The sequence below is a fragment of the Acinonyx jubatus genome, chromosome C2 (assembly GCF_027475565.1).
Source record: "Acinonyx jubatus isolate Ajub_Pintada_27869175 chromosome C2, VMU_Ajub_asm_v1.0, whole genome shotgun sequence".
Taxonomy (NCBI): domain Eukaryota; kingdom Metazoa; phylum Chordata; class Mammalia; order Carnivora; family Felidae; genus Acinonyx; species Acinonyx jubatus.
In genome coordinates, this window is record NC_069384.1 from 129,284,129 (window position 1) to 129,301,199 (window position 17,071).

At 43.4% G+C, this 17,071-nt stretch overlaps 1 protein-coding gene across 14 annotated transcripts in view; it reads right to left on the reverse strand.

Moving 5' to 3' along the window:
• Positions 1-17,071, reverse strand: part of NEK11 (NIMA related kinase 11) — a 272,598-nt gene that overhangs the window by 3,777 nt on the left and 251,750 nt on the right. For 6 of the 14 annotated variants that reach the window (XM_053221455.1, XM_053221454.1, XM_053221453.1 and 3 more), the window contains one exon: positions 4,070-4,911. The exons of 2 other annotated variants lie outside the window; for them this stretch is intronic. In XM_053221455.1, coding sequence (XP_053077430.1) covers positions 4,641-4,911 — 271 coding nt within the window. In that variant the 3' untranslated portion in view covers positions 4,070-4,640. Of the gene's footprint in view, positions 1-4,069; positions 4,912-17,071 lie in introns of those variants that run through there. 6 more of the 14 variants (XM_053221456.1, XM_027061858.2, XM_053221461.1 and 3 more) reach the window with 3 other exon arrangements.

The window sequence follows — 17,071 nt, forward strand, 5'->3', positions numbered from 1 at the left end:
CCCACTTGCTTGCCTCTCCAGAGCTGCTGCCTTCATGGCCCTATTAGCTCTTAGCTGACTGTCAGCTAAATTCTAGTCGAGCTGGCTAAAAATGGCTAAAAATGTATACTTTTTGGGGTGTGTTTGTATGGTAGTAGTAGAATCTTAGAAGCCTAAGGGATGAATCTCCAATGATGGGATATCAAGGAGCCTGACAAGAAAGCTAGTGATTCCTTCTCCAAAGTTACGGGAATCTTCTAGATTGAAAGCATCTCCACATATCACACTAAACCTCCTTGCCAATTTCATGTGATTCCGCTTATTACATTATCTTACTTGTTCTGTACAGCAGTCTTCAGACAAAAGCAGGAAAAGGCTCGGAGAAAATGACTTGGCCTAGACCACACACAAGGGGGAAGAGGGCATCTAGAATCCAAGTCGTATGGTATTAAGTTCTGTTTGTTTCCTTACGCAGATTGTGGCAGAAGCATCTTAAAACCCTCTTCATGGTGTGTCCGACCCTGCCCCCTCCACTGTCTCCCTCCCCTCCCCCACACCTCTTCTCTTTGCCTCATTTTTCATTTTTTGCCTCTTTATCCTCTGGGTGTCCTGGCCCCATCTTCTGACACATTAGCTAGTGATCCCATCATCTTGAAAGAGGAGTGGGGTGTTTCCCCCCTGGAGCTACTGTTTAATTTGTCAGCCTCCTTTATCCTGAGCCCACTGTGATGGCTGGACTTTATAATAGACCTAGAGCTTTCGCTCTGGCCTCAGCCCCAAATACATTAAATAATTAACTTCCAGCACTCTCCTGTGTGTGCCTTATCTCCGCATCATCCAAAATAGCCGATGGCATTTCCTCTGCATCAATAGAAAGCAGAAAGGTCAATTGGTGTTCGTGAAATAAAGATATATATTTTACAAAGCAGCAAGGTAGCAGGGTTCCTTTATTCTCTCATACCTGTGACTACTTCTTAACAAACACCTTCTGACTTCTTTAATCTCCAGCCAGTTTCCACCCACCATCTTGCAGTTTGGTTAGTGGTTAATACCAACCTGGGAGTCACCCCAAATCCAGACTGAGTCTGACTGAAGGAGAAAGTACTTTCCCAATAGTAATAATACAAAGGTACTTTCTTCTAGTCACCTTAAATCCTGCACCACTGCCCTCACTCCCAGTAAACCAAATGAAAAGTGAACCTGAATGAGTTTCTTTTATAAGGCATGGAGTCATGATCCAGGATGGATTTCCCACTCTCAACCCCCCCCCCCCAGCTTTCTCTTTTTGAAAGCTGATATAATGTATAGCATAAATCTCAGGAGGATATGATGTTTTCAGTTTGGACCTGTCTTTCTAAACATTGTGGGGGGCCAGGATATACCACCCCCAGAATAAGCCATTTTGGCATAAGGATTATTTTGAGCTGAAAGCGAGTGAGAAACAGCAGATGCAGGAAAAGCTTTGTGCCTTCCCCTTCCTGCCTAAAACCATACATTTCCTAGGAGAAAAGTGCCCTCCCTGAGCCAGAAAAGCCCGTTCTTATCATTGGAGATGGCGTGTCAACCCTGAGAAGGATCTGTACAAACAAACCTACTAAAATGACCTTTATCTTCCATTAGTTTCCCCCATATATTTCCTCATTACTGTCCCACAATTTGCCTCCCTTAGGAGCTTAAATCCCCTTCCTTTGTCTTGTTACTTCTCTACAAATTTATTTCTCTTGTCAAAATGGTATATAAGCTCTCAGAGCTTTGAGGTTTTCACTTCTTCCTGGAAAGCCCCCTTCTGCCATGTAAAAATATTAACATCAAATAAAATTTGTATGCTTTTTCTGCTGTCGATCTGGTTTTTTTTTTGTCAGTTCAACTTGTAGGCCCCAGCCACAGAGCCTATAGGCTACAGCTGTGACCCTAACAACATGTTCTTAAACCCAGGCTACTGTTCCCTGGGCACATTCATCGGTGAGAGATGGTAGAGGCTACTTGAAATCTGGCTATTTCTTATTCTAACCCAGCAACTCACACAAGTATTCTGTTCTGATGTTATGAAAACCATTAGTAAAAAGATTCTGAAACTTTTATTAACTTGTATAAGTTGCTACTACTGTCTCCTTCTTCTAGATCCATTTGAAATCAGGTTGGTCATAAAAGGATACGGGAGCTTCGAGGAGCTCTTCTCGGGGGTGAGTTCTCCTCCCTGTTACCATGATGGCAATGTCCTGGGTTTCCCAGGGCAAACCTGATCTTCAGTGTTCTATGCTAGCAATGGTCACAGGTTCTGGATTTTGGCTTGAACAACATATCAAGTTCAGAATTCTGCAAAGTCTCAGATTCCGCCTCCAGGAATCTTGAGGCCTATTTTTCCTGTCCCAGACACAGGAGCTGTGAGATAAGCAACATGACTATCACCTGCCAACCAGGAACAACTGCACAGCATTCAGGGGTGGGGATGGGCACCATCAGCTCTGGGAAGAGGCAGAGTGAAGATCTGTGCCGGCCCCAACACCCCTCCAGAGTGTGAAGTTGGGAGTTGAGGGAACACAGAGGAGTGATGTTCACAAGCCCTTGAGCATGGCAGAGGTCCACTTAGGTACCCTGTGGTTCGTTTGGCTGCTGGGCAGAGGTGGGAATGAGACCTAGAGCACAGTGGCCGTGCTCCCTTGTCCTTGAACTGACCCCATCAGATTCCCCAAAGCCTAGTCACACTTTGACCTTTTCTCTCCCAAACGCTGCCTCTTCAGAGTATTCACTGTGGGGCATCTGAAGTGTTTGGGCCCTTCTTCCCAGTCCTCACACGACCTTCAGAAATGTTCGTGAGATGAATTAGCCCCAAGGAGAGCAGGCCAGAGTGCTGCTCCAAATAAAGACAAGGGACACAACAGGAAGAAGGGTCTGACTGTGGTTCTCATACCAGGGGCGTCAACATCACCTGGCAACTTGTGAGAAATGCAAATTCTCAGCGTCCACCCAGACCTACTGAATCAGAAATGCTGGGGGTGGGCCCTGTCATCTGTGTTTCAATAAGCCCTCCTGGTGATCCTGATGCTCATATTTGAGAAACACTGACTAGTCTAAAAGGCATTGCATCGTGCTGGGGGTGCGGCATGTGGACAACAGGTGGGTAAGGCCACAGGCCTCTCTGCCTCAGTTTCTTCAACTGTTAGCAGAGGCCGGACACTGAACCCTATATAATCTGTGCATCAGATTCACCAGGTAGTTATGTAACAGAGATGTGCTTGGGCCACATACCTACCCAGAGAAAGGAGGGGGTGGGGCTGGAGATGGCCAAAGGTTCTCTGTTTGACTGGAATTCAGACAGGCTCCTCTGAGCACTCTTTTGGCTAGGCCTCCACCTGGGCCCTATCTTCAGGCTGCTGAGTCCAGCTGAACAGGAATCCTGTCAAGTCAGTTTATTGAGAATCACCACCCTTGATATCTGATCACCCCGGCCTGTCTTCAGCAAGAGTCCTGTTAAGTCAATGTGACAAAAGTCTCCCCTACTCTAGATGTCTTCTCCTAGTAACTTTATATCCCCAGAGTCCTGCTGTGCCCCATCCCATCCCTGGTTATAAATCTCCAGCTTTCTGTGCTATGTTTGGAGTTGAGCCCTGTCTCTCTCCCCTATTGCAATAGTTCTGAATAAAGTCTTCTCTACTGTTTTGACAAGTGTCAGAATAATTCTCTAACACTATGTTTACACATGTGCATGTTTCAGAAGCTCCTCAAGCAAGTCTGATGTAGCCTCTTGGTTGAAAACCCACATGCGTAGCGGTTAAGAGCATGGGTGGTGGCATCAGAGAGACCTGGGGTGACAGCTCAGCTCAGGTCTGGTAACTGAGTAAATAAGCACATCAGCTAAAAGAGGGGGATAATGTCTCCTCTCTCTCCCCGTCTCTCTCATCAGTGAAAAGATCCAATGACGTAGGTCCTTAAACTTGTAAGCTCAGAACACAGCACTGGCATGTGACAGGCACCAAATAAATCCAATGTTAGCTGCTCTGGGGAATAATTATTACATAGATGTGTTACATTCATCAATATACTTCTAGATAAGGAAAAGATAAAATAGGTGATTTACTTTATAACCATGGGAAATGTATTTATTAGAATAAATGTCTTTAATACTCCATGGATGAGCTTGGAGAATAAATCACAGAAGAGAATTGCTTTTTGGATTTTTAGTCCATGTCCTTATATATATGCACATCTTGCTTGTTAGCCAGGAAAGGGCAAAAGTGGACCCAAAATGGGTCACCTGAAACAAATATTTGTGACTCCTGGTTAGCAGCTCCGTGTGTCGGAGGCCAGTGTTCAGCGACCTTCAGGAGCCAGCTGGCCACAGAGCACTGTGACTCAAAGCAGACAGGCACCGAGCCTGTCCTCCAAGTGGAAATGGTAAAGAGTAGATGATTCTCCAGGCCATCATGGGGAGGTCCAACCCTCTGGAAGCCCTGAGGGCACGAGTGCGGGAATGCTGTTCAGGAAGCCACGCTTGGTCCAGAAGCTCACCTCAGAGTGTAGACCAAACACCAACTGGCCCGGGGTTCCAGGTACAGGCAGATATGTTTACTACTCTCTAAAGGACTCCCTCCTCTTGATAAGGAATTGAAAGTAGAGATGGTAGCTCCAGCTACGTACTCATTTCCCATAACGGAGTCCAGCTATGGGCTGAATGGATTTGTCCCCTTGAACTTGCTTGCTTTTGGCAGTTGTTGGTGTGGGTTCCAGAGTGTGGGCCCTTTACCCATTGTGATCAGCAACTGCTCCTCAAAGTACAGGAGCTGGTCAACTTCAAAACAGTCACTGGCATGAGGCACCACTTTTTCTAGAGCTGCCCGGATCTCGGCTTCGCTGGCATTCTGGTGCCTTGCTCTCTTGAGGTAGTTATAGACCTCCTCAAACACTTGTGCTCCCAGCTTCTGCATGGCTGATCTGCCATACAAGTCAGAAGAGGTAGAAAAGAGTTATGCATTCAAATCGCCCACAAGAAACGTCTTTTTAAATCATTAATTACACAGATCACACTGTGGCTCTGAGATTAGAAATAAAGGGAAAAAATAAGATGTGATGGCTCTACTGTGAACATTCAATAGTGTTCAAGAGACCCTTCTTGAATGTCTATTATACAACAGGTGCCTTCTAGGAACTCGGAATACGACATTGGACACATTAGGTAAATTCCTGACTTCGTAGAGCTTCCCTTTTAGGGAGAGAAAAAGCAGAGAAATTAAAAAATACACATGCAATAAAATATCAGGCAGCGTTATGTGCACTGAAGAACAATAAAGCCAGGTGATAGGGAGAGAGAGAGACAGACAGACAGACAGACAGGCGAGGAGCTGGCCAGTCCCCTGTGAGGAGGTGTCATTTGAGCAGAGACCCACATGAAGTGAGGCCAATACTGGGGGGAGAGAACTGGGGCCCTGAGGCTGAAACATGTTGGAGAAATATCGAGAAGGCTGGTGTGGCTAGTCAGGAGAACAAGGGGGAAGAGGAGAGTGGGATATGAAGTCAGAAAGCCCATTACTAATATTAATAACATTAATGAGAGCAATATAATAACAATGAGGAGGAAGAGGCAAAGGAAGGGTAGGCACTTTCCTATGCACTTAACCTTTACAACAGCTCTGGAAGGAGGCATTTTTAAAGTCCCCTCCCCCCCTTTTAATCAAAAACATTTTTTAATGTTTATTTATTTTTGAAGGAGAGAGAGACAGACAATGAGCCGGGGAGGGGCAGAGAGCCAGGGAGACACAGAATCCAAAGCAGGCTCCAGGCTCTGAGCTGCCAGGCTCCAGGCTCTGAGCCCAATGGAGGGCTCGAACTGACAGACCATGAGATCATGACCTGAACTGAAGTCGGACGCTTAACCGACTGAGCCACCCAGGTGCCCCTCGCCCCCCCTTTTTTTTACAGATGGAGAAAATGAGGCTTAAAGGGGTGAGGGCATTTGGCCAAATTCCCACCAAGACTCATGTTTGTATTTCTGTGCTCAACTCCGGCCCTTGTCCTTTCGTGGCCACAATCTGGGCATCATCATAATAATGTCACACCTGCTACCTTTATTTTGCCTGCGTTTCCCTCGACCTCCAGCTAGGGTCACAGACTAAAGGCCTGTGAGCAAAACTAGGCCCAGGGCATGTTTTGTTTGATCAGCACTATGCTTTACGTTCTTCTGGTTTGTTATTATTTTTTAGCCTTTTAATGTGAAAGTCTAGGCACGGCCTGTGCTCCCCATTCTCCATTTCTTTACTGTCCTGCGCCCACCTTCCTCATATCATTTTAAAACAGGCTGCTTCTCATGTTTCACCGACCCGCCTGACTCAAGGGCATTCAAGTTTTATGAATTTCACTCTATGGTTCAAAACTGTCATTTTTAATGCCTCCATACTGTAACACTGAATTTATGTGCCGACTTTTACCTAGTCATTCTTCCACCAAAAATTTAGTGTTTTTCACTGTAACACTGAGTGAACATCCTTAGGAACAAAGCTTTTTCATCCAGGGGAATATTTGCAGGCATCACATTTCTAGGAGTGAGGCTAATTACAGGAGTGTGTTCCCTCTGTGAAGAGTCATATGGGCATTTGTGATTTCTGTACTTTTCTGTATATATGTTGGGTTGGATTCAAGGATTTAAAAAAGTTTGTGAGAATGGAATTATTAGGTAAAAATGTATAAATTTTCTTACGACTTTAACCTTAAGAGATGCTTCTTTATTCTTCATTTCAGTGGATTTGGTGAAATGAAAGGTCAGAGTTTTTGGGGTATTTTTTTCCTAGAATTTTCAAAGCATTACTGCTAGACAGTGCTGATGGTGATGCTGACAGTAACCACTGAAGGCATTAGTCACAGGCTCTAATTCATTTTATAAGCTGTTATTGATCAGTACTATTCAACACTGCAATCTCCAGAACACAAGCCAAAGGTATTGCGGCAGACAAATGTATCTAGTTTAGAGGCTAGAAATTATAATGTTACGACACATACATTTTAAATTTTAACTTACTTTTAAACGGTACTTTAGAGTTTGTAAAATACTTTTACATTCATTATTTCAAATGATCCTTGTGAACAAGGCAAGTCATTGAACATCTATCTCTATTTGATGGATGAGAATAAGTAGGTTGGCTTTTGCAAACTCACACAGCTAGTGGCTAATGGGGCTTAAACTCAGACACAGGTCCTGTAATTCCAAGTGCTGGGGGGATCCGCAGCCCTAAGGCCCTGGGCTGTCCGGCTTGAATCAATTTCCCACCTTCTCCCTGGAGATTATCAGGACCCATCCCAGGATGCCTCACATCCCTAGTCACCTCATTCACCGCTAGAAACCCAAGCTTGCCTCTTGCTGACATTTAGCAAACCCTGTCACTCCCCCCCCCCCCCCCCCCCCCGCCCGTGCATAGATGACTTCGGCGACCCGCCCTCTTTCTCCCATACCCTACCCCTCTCACCATTCTTGTGGTATCATTATTCTTGGTCTCTCTGACTTTGGCCGTTCTCATATCCAATTACCGTTTTCTTTACCCTCCTCAGTTGTCCACCCCCATAATCATTCCCTTGACCTCCTTGGCACCAATAACCCTGCCTCTTCTGGAATCAGTTTCAAGCCTTGCACTCTACAACCATCTCTTTACACTCTTCCACCATACTTACTCCAGCTCTTCTACTTCATGGTCACCTGCAGTCTTTCGGCCTGTCACCTAACACCCTTGACTCTTTCACTCCCCTCTTCCTTTGTCAGACTCCTCTAGCAAAGCTGTAAGTTAAATCCAGACATCTACTTACTTATGCCTGTACCTCAACAAAAACATTCCAGGAGAGAAATATCCAATTCTCCAAAAGGTCCCATTTAAATAATTACTGATCATAATTCAAAATGGCCCACATCACTGCCCATGATTCTATTATACTTCTCTGGTATTCTTATTTTCCATGGCTCAAAGTAACTATTTCACACCTTCTTTATTCTACAACTTGCTAAGTCCCACCAGGTGATGACTTTACCTACTATCCCATTGAGAAAATAGAAATGAACACATAGAGATTCCTCATCTTCTCAGTGCCCAAATTACCCACCTCCCTGAATCCATCACCACTTACTTGGCCTTCCCTCTGTCCCTAGTGAAGGGACCATCCATGCTTCTGTAAAAGACCATCCTCTCTCTGAGTGCTTTGGATCTCAGCCTCTGTCACCATCCCAGTGACCTTCCCTCCAACAGCTATCTTCTTTCTTTTCCTTCTCCTCTATTTCTACGTCTACTGGAGCATACATATCAGGACAGAATATGATCTAATGCCCCATTTTAAACAAGAAGCTTCTAGGGCACCTGGGTGGCTTAGTCAGTTAAGTGGCTGACTTCAGCTCAGGTCATGATTTCACGGTTTGTAGGTTTGAGCCCTGCATCAGGCTCTGTGCTGACAGCTGAGCCTGGAGCCTGCTTCAGATTCTGTGTCTCCCTCTCTCTCTGCCCCTCCATTGCTCATGCTCTGTGTCTCTATCTCAAACAATAAACATTAAAAAATTTTAAACAAGAAGCTTCTCTTGACCTCCACACTCAATCAGTTCACTTGCTTCCTGATCTATCACTTTGACCTCCATTGCTAGCAAAGCTTCTTGAAAGGGTTGCGTGTGGCTGCTGTTTCTACTTTCTGACTGCACACTCTCTTTTAGTCTACTCCTCTTGGGCCTTAGTCCTTCTTCCTTTCATAAACTACTCTTGTAATGACCTTCACGTGGCCAATTCCCCTGGCATCTTTGTATGTATCTTGACATCTCAGTGCATTCAACAGCTGACTGCTCTCTTCTGCAGACCCTTCCTTCTGTTGCTTTTGGTGACACTGCCTTCACCAGGAGTTTTTCCTATCATGCTGTCTGCTTCTTTTTAGCCTCTTTGGCCTTTAGCCTCTTCCTCCTCTACATTTCAGAGTCTTTAATACCATTTATAGACCGAGGACTTCCGGTATGTCCACCCTGTCCTTCACCTACAACTCCAGGCTTGTGCATCAACTGCCCAGTTGGTACCACCAACTGGTTATCTACAGGGTATTTCACTCAACCTCAATATGGTGACAAAAAGAACTCTTAATTATAAGTAAAATGCTATGAAAGTTGGGAAAATAAAACCCCCCATGGAGGAGGAGAAGACACCATCTCACTTGGGCCATAACAGGTGGAGGGAAGCCAGGTGGCAGCGAATAGTGGGAGTGCTGGCAAACCAGTGAGTCAGTTTGGCATGTGAGAAGGGCGTGTGAAGAAGTGTGAGAACCAGATGACCATAACAAATGTTAAAGGAACTTTAGAATCTGACCAGTAATTTCACCTGTTGATGAGAAAGAAGCCCCAAAATGTCCCCTGAAACCACAACTAACAGTTTCTGAATCTTCTCTATGTGCCAGGATCTATTCTGAGCATCTCCTCAGACCATCCCATTAAATCCTATGGATATGATATTGTTATTTCCATTTTACAGACGAGGAAATTGAGATATAAGAGGATACTGAATAACTTGCCCACTGTCACGTAATTTTTAAGAGGTGGAGCTGGGACACGAATTGCAGTAATTTCTCTCCAGGGCTCACTTTTCATCACTGTGGATTCAGAGACCCTGGAGTTGAATATTGACTCTACCTGTCACTGGCCATGTGACTTGGGGCCACCTCTCTGAGCCTTGAATTTTCATATTTAAGTGCAGATTACACACATGCACACGTGCACACACAGACACACATATCTTAGCATAGTACCTGTCACCTACCACATGCTTATTAGCCATTGTTTTATTACCACAAACATTACCATTGCTTTCCTGATGGTGGATTGCACCATAGTCCGATTTCAGTTTAACTGAAAACTTTAAGCAGTTTTGTAGTTTTACCCCTGGTTAAGACACTATTTTAAATATTTTTATCTTCTCTGAATGAATTTGGAAGAAAAAAAAAAAGACACAAGAGAGCCAGTGGCAGAGTGGAAGTAAAAAAAAAAAAAAGTAATTTTGTAGGAATAATCATAAAAACCTATTTTAGCAGAAAGCATTAAGAGAACATAGATTATTCTTCAGGCATAGTTTAAGGAAAGCTTGAAAATGATTTTATAGAATATAAGAAATCCCTGAACATCAAATATGTATGAGTCACTGCAGGAACAGAACAGTGCAAATGTATTTCCCCATTAATACTGTGGTCTTAGTGATCATTCAGCACTAATTAGCAGTAGGGAACTTTATCAAGGATGGATTTTGTACCCCTCCTCTCCACATCTAGTATTTCAAACGGCTGTCTCTGAATCTGGTGGGCAAAGACAGAACAGATCTCTCTACAGAGGCAGACAGCTGCACTGTTGATGCTTGGGTGACATGTGGCACCCTTACCTCCAGAGGACATGTGACTTTCAGACCCCTTTTTGTAAATGGTGCTTGCCTTCTGCTCTGTCCTCCCTGGGCAGTAGAATCTTGAGCGCAACAGTTGGTTGGAGACCCTGGCAAAGCTAACCTTCTCTGTAAGGATTATTTTGTTTGTGACTTATGCACCCTCCATTGTTCATAACCACTGAACATGTAGATGGATAAATACTGACTAAAACCCAAAATCTGGCTTGTTTACAAGAGATACACCTAAAACAAAGGGCACTGAAAGGTTGAGAGTAGACAAATACATTTAAAAAAAGATATGCCAGGCAAATAACCAAAAGAAATCTGGAGATAGCTATGTTAACATGAGACAAAATAGATTTTAAGAAACAAAGCATTATTAGGATAAAAAATGCCTCTAGATAATAAAATAGTTTAATTCACCAGGAAGAAAAAAATTCTAAACTAGTATGCATCTAATAAAGTAGAATCAAAATATATAAATCACTACAGGGAGAAATAGTCAGAAATGTCCCCATAATATAGGTTTTCAATACACCTTGCTCAGTTACAGATGATAGGTAAAGCTTTAAAAAAATTAGTAGTGATACAGAAAACCTGAATATACTTAATAAGCTAAATGTAATAAACATATATTAGACCCTCTCCCTCCCTGACAATTAGAGAACCCTCATTCTTTCCGGGCTTTTATAACATTTACAAAATCTAACCATATTCTAGATAGCAATTCAAGCCTCAACATATTTCAAAGAATTGATTTTATACAAAATCTAGTTATCTGACCACAGTACAATTGATAGGAATATGTAACAAAGATATAGATTAAATAGTACTGTGTTTGTAAATTTTTTTATTCTAAATAAATTATGGGTCAATGAAAAAGTGAGGCATGCTATAAACAAACTCATTTTAAGTCAAAAGAAAAGTGATAGGTACTCTAGCATTATAATATTTCAGTGTAAATTTATTCTGACACTCAGAAAACATGCTGTAATATCTCTGCAATGATGCATCTGAGTATTTTAGAAATCATAAAATAGAAAATTCTATTTAAGGGGACTCTTGCTGTTACCTAAGATGTGAGAAGAGAGGGGAGTACTCCTTATGCAGTTCAAATTAAGGAAGAGACTGTAAGTTTGTTTTTTTCTACTGGAGGGAGGGAGGGAGAGACAGGGGGCAGGAACCACCCCTTCCATTAGGTGGGTATCTCAAATTAAAAACAAAACAAAACAAAACAAATGCGTATTTTCAAATAAAAAGAACTACATGTTTTCATTCTTTCTCATCTATTTTTTCCTATGCTCCACATCTTTAATCAATTTTATTCTCTTGTTCAAAGTCTTTTAAGTATTTAAGGGATCCTAAAGGTCATGTTAGTCCAGATGCTTCAATTACAGGCCAGTGCTCTTTGGGATGGATCTCTGTCCTGCCCAGATGGATGGCAGACACAGGGGAGCTAGAGAAAGCTTCCCCAGGCTTCTGAAGGAGCTCCAGCTTCCTGGAGCCTACCTCCAACATGTGTTTGGCTGATTCCCCAGCTAAAAACTTCATTAAACTACAAGAGAGCACTTTCTCCCCTGCCTATTTTCTCCAAACTCAATCTCTCATCCTTCAAATTCCTTTACTGACTGACCTCCTCTCCTGTTTACTTATAATTTGCAAACAATATATTTTATCTCATCTATTTATTTACCCATCAATATTGACTGCTCTGTGTGCCTTCTAATTATCTATCTCTCTCAGGAGCTTGGAAGAAGATGCCCAACAAAAATATCCTCATTTTTTAAATTTATTTTTTTTAAGTGTATCTATTTTTTAGTAATCTCTATACCCAACTTGGGGCTCAAATTCACCACCCCGAGATCAAGAGTCTCATGTTCTACCAACCACGCCAGCCAGGTATCCCTGTCCTCACATTTTAAGTATTATTTTAATTTTGCAACAATCTCACCCTTAGAGAAAAGTTACAAGTATAATACAAAGAACCCTTTTTTCCACTGAGCCTTTTGAGAATAAGTTGCTAACCCGATGCCCCTTCCCCTTTATACTTGGTGTGTATTTTCTACAAATAAAGACACTCTATTACATAACCACAGAATGGCCATTAGGATCAGGAAATTAACACTGATACATTACTGTCATCTAATCCATTCAAGTTTTCCCAGTTGTCTAATAACGTCCCTTATAATAAAAGGATCCAGGTCAAAATAAGCATGTGCTTTATTTAGTTATCATGTCTCTTTATTCTCCTTCAATGACTATTTTGTAGACTGTCCCTCATTTTTGTGTTGCCCTTGCTTCTGGGAGTTACAGACTCCCACCCTCTGGCTATCTCTCTTTTTATATATTAGCCTGAAAGATAGGAGTAGAACCTTCCATTATTTTGGGACATTATTAGAAAGCTCCAGCTACACCAGTTCAAGAAGTTTCGCTCTTCTCTTGGGTCCAAAAAAATGCCTTGGTAATAATAGTATCTTGTTATTTTCAGGTGCCTAGTTGCTAATTCATCCCTATGGCTTTGTTCCCTGTATTTGGTAAGAAATAAGGGATCCTCATAGGGAAAGGAAGTAACTTGTGAATTAAGTTTCCAGAGACTCAAGAAAGAATGCCCTGAACATTCTGCTCACTTTGTATCTACACTTGAACAACAGGTAGAAATCTTATAGTTGTCATGCCCAACTGAATTTCCAAGCTTCCTCCCAAAATATCCTAATGCTGCCCCATTAGCCTTCCCCATTTCTGTTCATGTCAGCTCCTCCTGCCTTCCAACTAGTCTGGCCAAAAACCTTTGAGTCATTCTGGTTCCTCACTTTCTCTCCTACTCCAGTAGTCCAGCATCTCTCATAACCAGACCAGTTAGTAAATCCTATCAGCTCCATTTTCAAAATGTATGCAGGACTCCCACACTTCTCACCATCTCCATCACATCTGCCCTGGTCCAAGCCACCACACTCTCTCACCTGATTGTTGCAATGGCAATGGCATCTCAGTTGATCTTCTGCTCCTACCCTTGCTCCCCTATAGTCTGTTGTCAATTCAGCAGCCAGAATGAGTCAGATCCCTTCACTCCTCTGCTCAAAACCCTTTCTTGGGCTCCCCATCTCACTCAGAGTGAAGTCAAGGTCCTTCCAGTGGTCTACAATATCCTGAACGATCTTCCCACCATGCTCTCCAAATTCATTTCCTCCCCACCTCACTCCATTCCCCCTTACTGGCCCCTTGCTCTTCCTTGAATACCTCAGGCACATCCCACCGCAGGGCCTTTGCACCTGCTATTCCCTCTGACAAGAATATTCTTTCTCCAGATATCCATATCTCCCTCATTCATCTTCTCCAGGTCTGTGCCCTCATGTGATCTTTTCAGAGAGACTTACAGGACCACCCTTTTTAGAAATGTAACTTTTACCCCCATTCTGCACTATTATCTTTCCCTGGTTTTTTTTTTTTTTTAGCATTTGTTACTTTCTAGTACAATCTGTTCTTCCCTAATATTTTACCATCTGTCATCACCCCCATTACCGAATATAAAATCCATAGGGCACGGATTATTTTCATGTTTCTTGTTCACTGATCCCATTACCTAGAACAGTGCCTGGTATATAATAAGTACACAATAAACACATGTTGGATGAATGAATAGATGCTTTGAAAGCCAAGTAGAAAAGGAATACGGTGATATCATATATTTTTTACTTAAAATATATGCACCTCCAGGGTTTGTTCCAAGAATTAGCACATAATGAAATTGTAACCTAATTTTGCAAAGTATAAGATCACTTTTGTGATCTTTAGTTGTTGTTTTTCAAGATAAATCGCCAATCAAGTGTGGCTTTCAGTATTATTATACTTTCATCCCTATTTTAAATGGAATGGCTTTATGGGGCCTATACAATCATCCCTGGATAAAGATGAAAGGACAGAGCTTCATGCTTGACACACGGGGCCATCTGGAAAGCAACCGAAGTCTGCCCCCAGCTGCCAAAAGCCCCCCTCCCTGCTGCCCATGTGAGGCCTTGGAGAAGGAGAGCTCCAGAGGCCCTCAGCACCTGGGAGGGAAGGGGTGGCCAAATCAGCACTGTTTGACAGATGTCACTGTCTGCCATGTGAGTTAAATAAGGCAGAGAGCAGCAGCTGAGGGGATGTTAGCCTCCTGGTCCAAAGGACATTTTAGTGGAGCAGCAAAAAATGTTTAACACGTTCCCCCCTCCCAGAAAAACAGCAAGCAATTTCTCTTCAGGGAGAGAGAAGGAATGAGCTCCCACCAGTTCTGGTAGGTCATCAGGTTGAAGAGCTCCCTCATCCCTTATCTGTTTAGACAAGCTAACAGAAAGGTGTCTTCCCTTCCTTGGAGCTTACTTGCCTTGCGGATCGCTTCTCTACCCAGTAGAAGCTCCCTGATGGTGGCTACATTTACTGTTTTATTTTCTGACTAACTAACCACTTGAGGAGGAAAAACTAAAAGCAAAGGGTTTTGTTTGTTTTCAGGTTGGCTCCCCAATGAGGCTTGAAGCCTTGGGGACAGAGTCTTTCTTTCTTCCTTCCTTTCTTTCTTTCTTCCTTCCTTCCTTTCTTTCTTTCTTTCTTTCTTTCTTTCTTTCTTTCTTTCTTTCTTTCTTTCTTTCTTATTTTATTTTATTTCATTTTATTTTGTTAATTTCATTTTATTTTTAAATTTACACCCAAGTTAGTTAGCATATAGTGCAACAATGATTTCAGGAGTAGATTCCTTAGTGCCCTTTGCCCATTTACCCCATCTCCCTCCTACACCCCCTCCAGTAACCCTCTGTTTGTTCTCCATATTTAAGAGTCTCTTATGTTTTGTCCCCCTCCCTGTTTCTATATTATTTTTGTTTCCCTTCCCTTAAGAGTCTTCCTTAAGTCACTCTCTCATCCAGTGTGGTCCTGGCACCAGGCTGCACCCAACTTGTTCGTTCAGCACATTTTTAATGAACACCTGGTACATGCCAAGTGCGGGAAATGCTGCCATCAGCTTGTGACCTCACAGAACTCGTATTTTAGTGGGAAGATGACAGATATTAAACAAGGAAACAAGGTTTTTATCAGTGCTGCAAATAAAATGAAAAGGAAATGGAAGACAGACTGGCTTGCCCAGAAGAGGGTTTGGACCCCTAGGAAGAGCGGGGGTAGAAACGATGGTTGGTGCCAGCCCCCTTTTGACCACCAGGCCCTGTCATGTGAACCAGCACCCTCCTCTTCTTGGTCGGCCCCCACTTCAGAGGAAACATTCGTGGGGATGTGGCGAGAGTACAGAGGCCCGCGCATGTCCAAATGATGAAAAGTTATGAACAAAGCTAACAAACTGTTCAATAAAATATGACCTACTTCTTACCCGAATTAACTTTCTAAAGACCTGGAAGGCCAGGTCTGCATTCAGCATTCTCAAACTCCTCAGAGCTCTGCATCAGAATAGGGCAGAAGGGGTGATCCCGCCCCTGGCCCTTTGTCCCTGGATGTCGGCCTGTCCCCTTGTCTTCTAGTCTGGCTCTGTTTCTGGTTGTGAGCGGGTGATTTGCATACACATTTGATACCTCAACCCCTATGTCCAGGATTCACCCATGCTTTCTTCAGATAGCCCTCCTGTGATCTGCCTCAGGGTTAGGGGAGCCTTAGGGGCAGCCCAGACCACCCATGGGAGGAGAGTAGAGGCCCTCTGAGGTAGAGGCCCACAGACTCCGCAAATGGGTTTTGGGCCCTCTGGAGGAAAGAATTGTAGGGCCCCGGGGTAACTAGGGCTTGGTGTAGAAGAGGAGAAACAGGCTTTGAGTATGCAAGTCCCCTTGGCCCCATGGTCTCTTTGCTTTACGGTCAAGGATATGACTGGAGGATGACCATACTGGCACCCTCTATAGCACAGGCCCAGTATCCCCCTTTTGCCTGGGGCTAGGGTGGTATTGGAGGAGGGAGGCTACTCTTGCTACTGTAATTAAGAAAGACCTCTCTGAGGGGTGGGAGCAGGGCGGACATTAGAAGGGAGACCTGAATGGTAAGGACAAGTGACCCCTGCACGACTCCCAGGGTGTGGGAGAAGAGAATTTCCCAACTAAGGGAAGAGGAAATGCCCTGTCACCATAAGCCCTTTAAGGAAGAAAAGAAGGCAGTAGTGGTTCGGGCCTGATCTGGAGGAGGAGATGACAGGACGCGAAGGCAGATGGTTAGGCAGGGGCAGGCCCTGGAGGAATCCGTAAGGAGTCCTCTATCTTGATGCAATGGGTGGCCATTGGGGGACTGACATGATCTGAGCCCTGCTATAGCCATAGCATGCTGGGGGCTGTGCAAAACAGATGAATACTAAGGAACCACTGTCAAGAGCAAATCAATAGAAGCACTGCACAAAGCGGTCCAGTGCCCTTTATGTAAGGGTCCTAGCGATTAATTCTTCCCCAAATTTCAGAAGGAAGAAAAACTCCACTCTCCTACTGAGCTGGTTTTTGTAGCTCGTCGGGGTTCTCCCCTTGTGCAGACCACCTGAAAGCACAGAGCTGAGCTGGTGCTTATTTCTAGAGTTGACTATTCATTTCTCAATCTGGCATCCAATCTCATTTTTACATCTCATTACCCATATGTTTTCTCATAGACTTTCCTCAGAACAGCATGAATTATAAGTAAATGGCAATAGTAATTACATATACAAGTAATTGCGGCTCAAGAGACTGATATCTGACCAATAGTGCTTTTGGCAATTGTACACCAAAGTGTTTTGT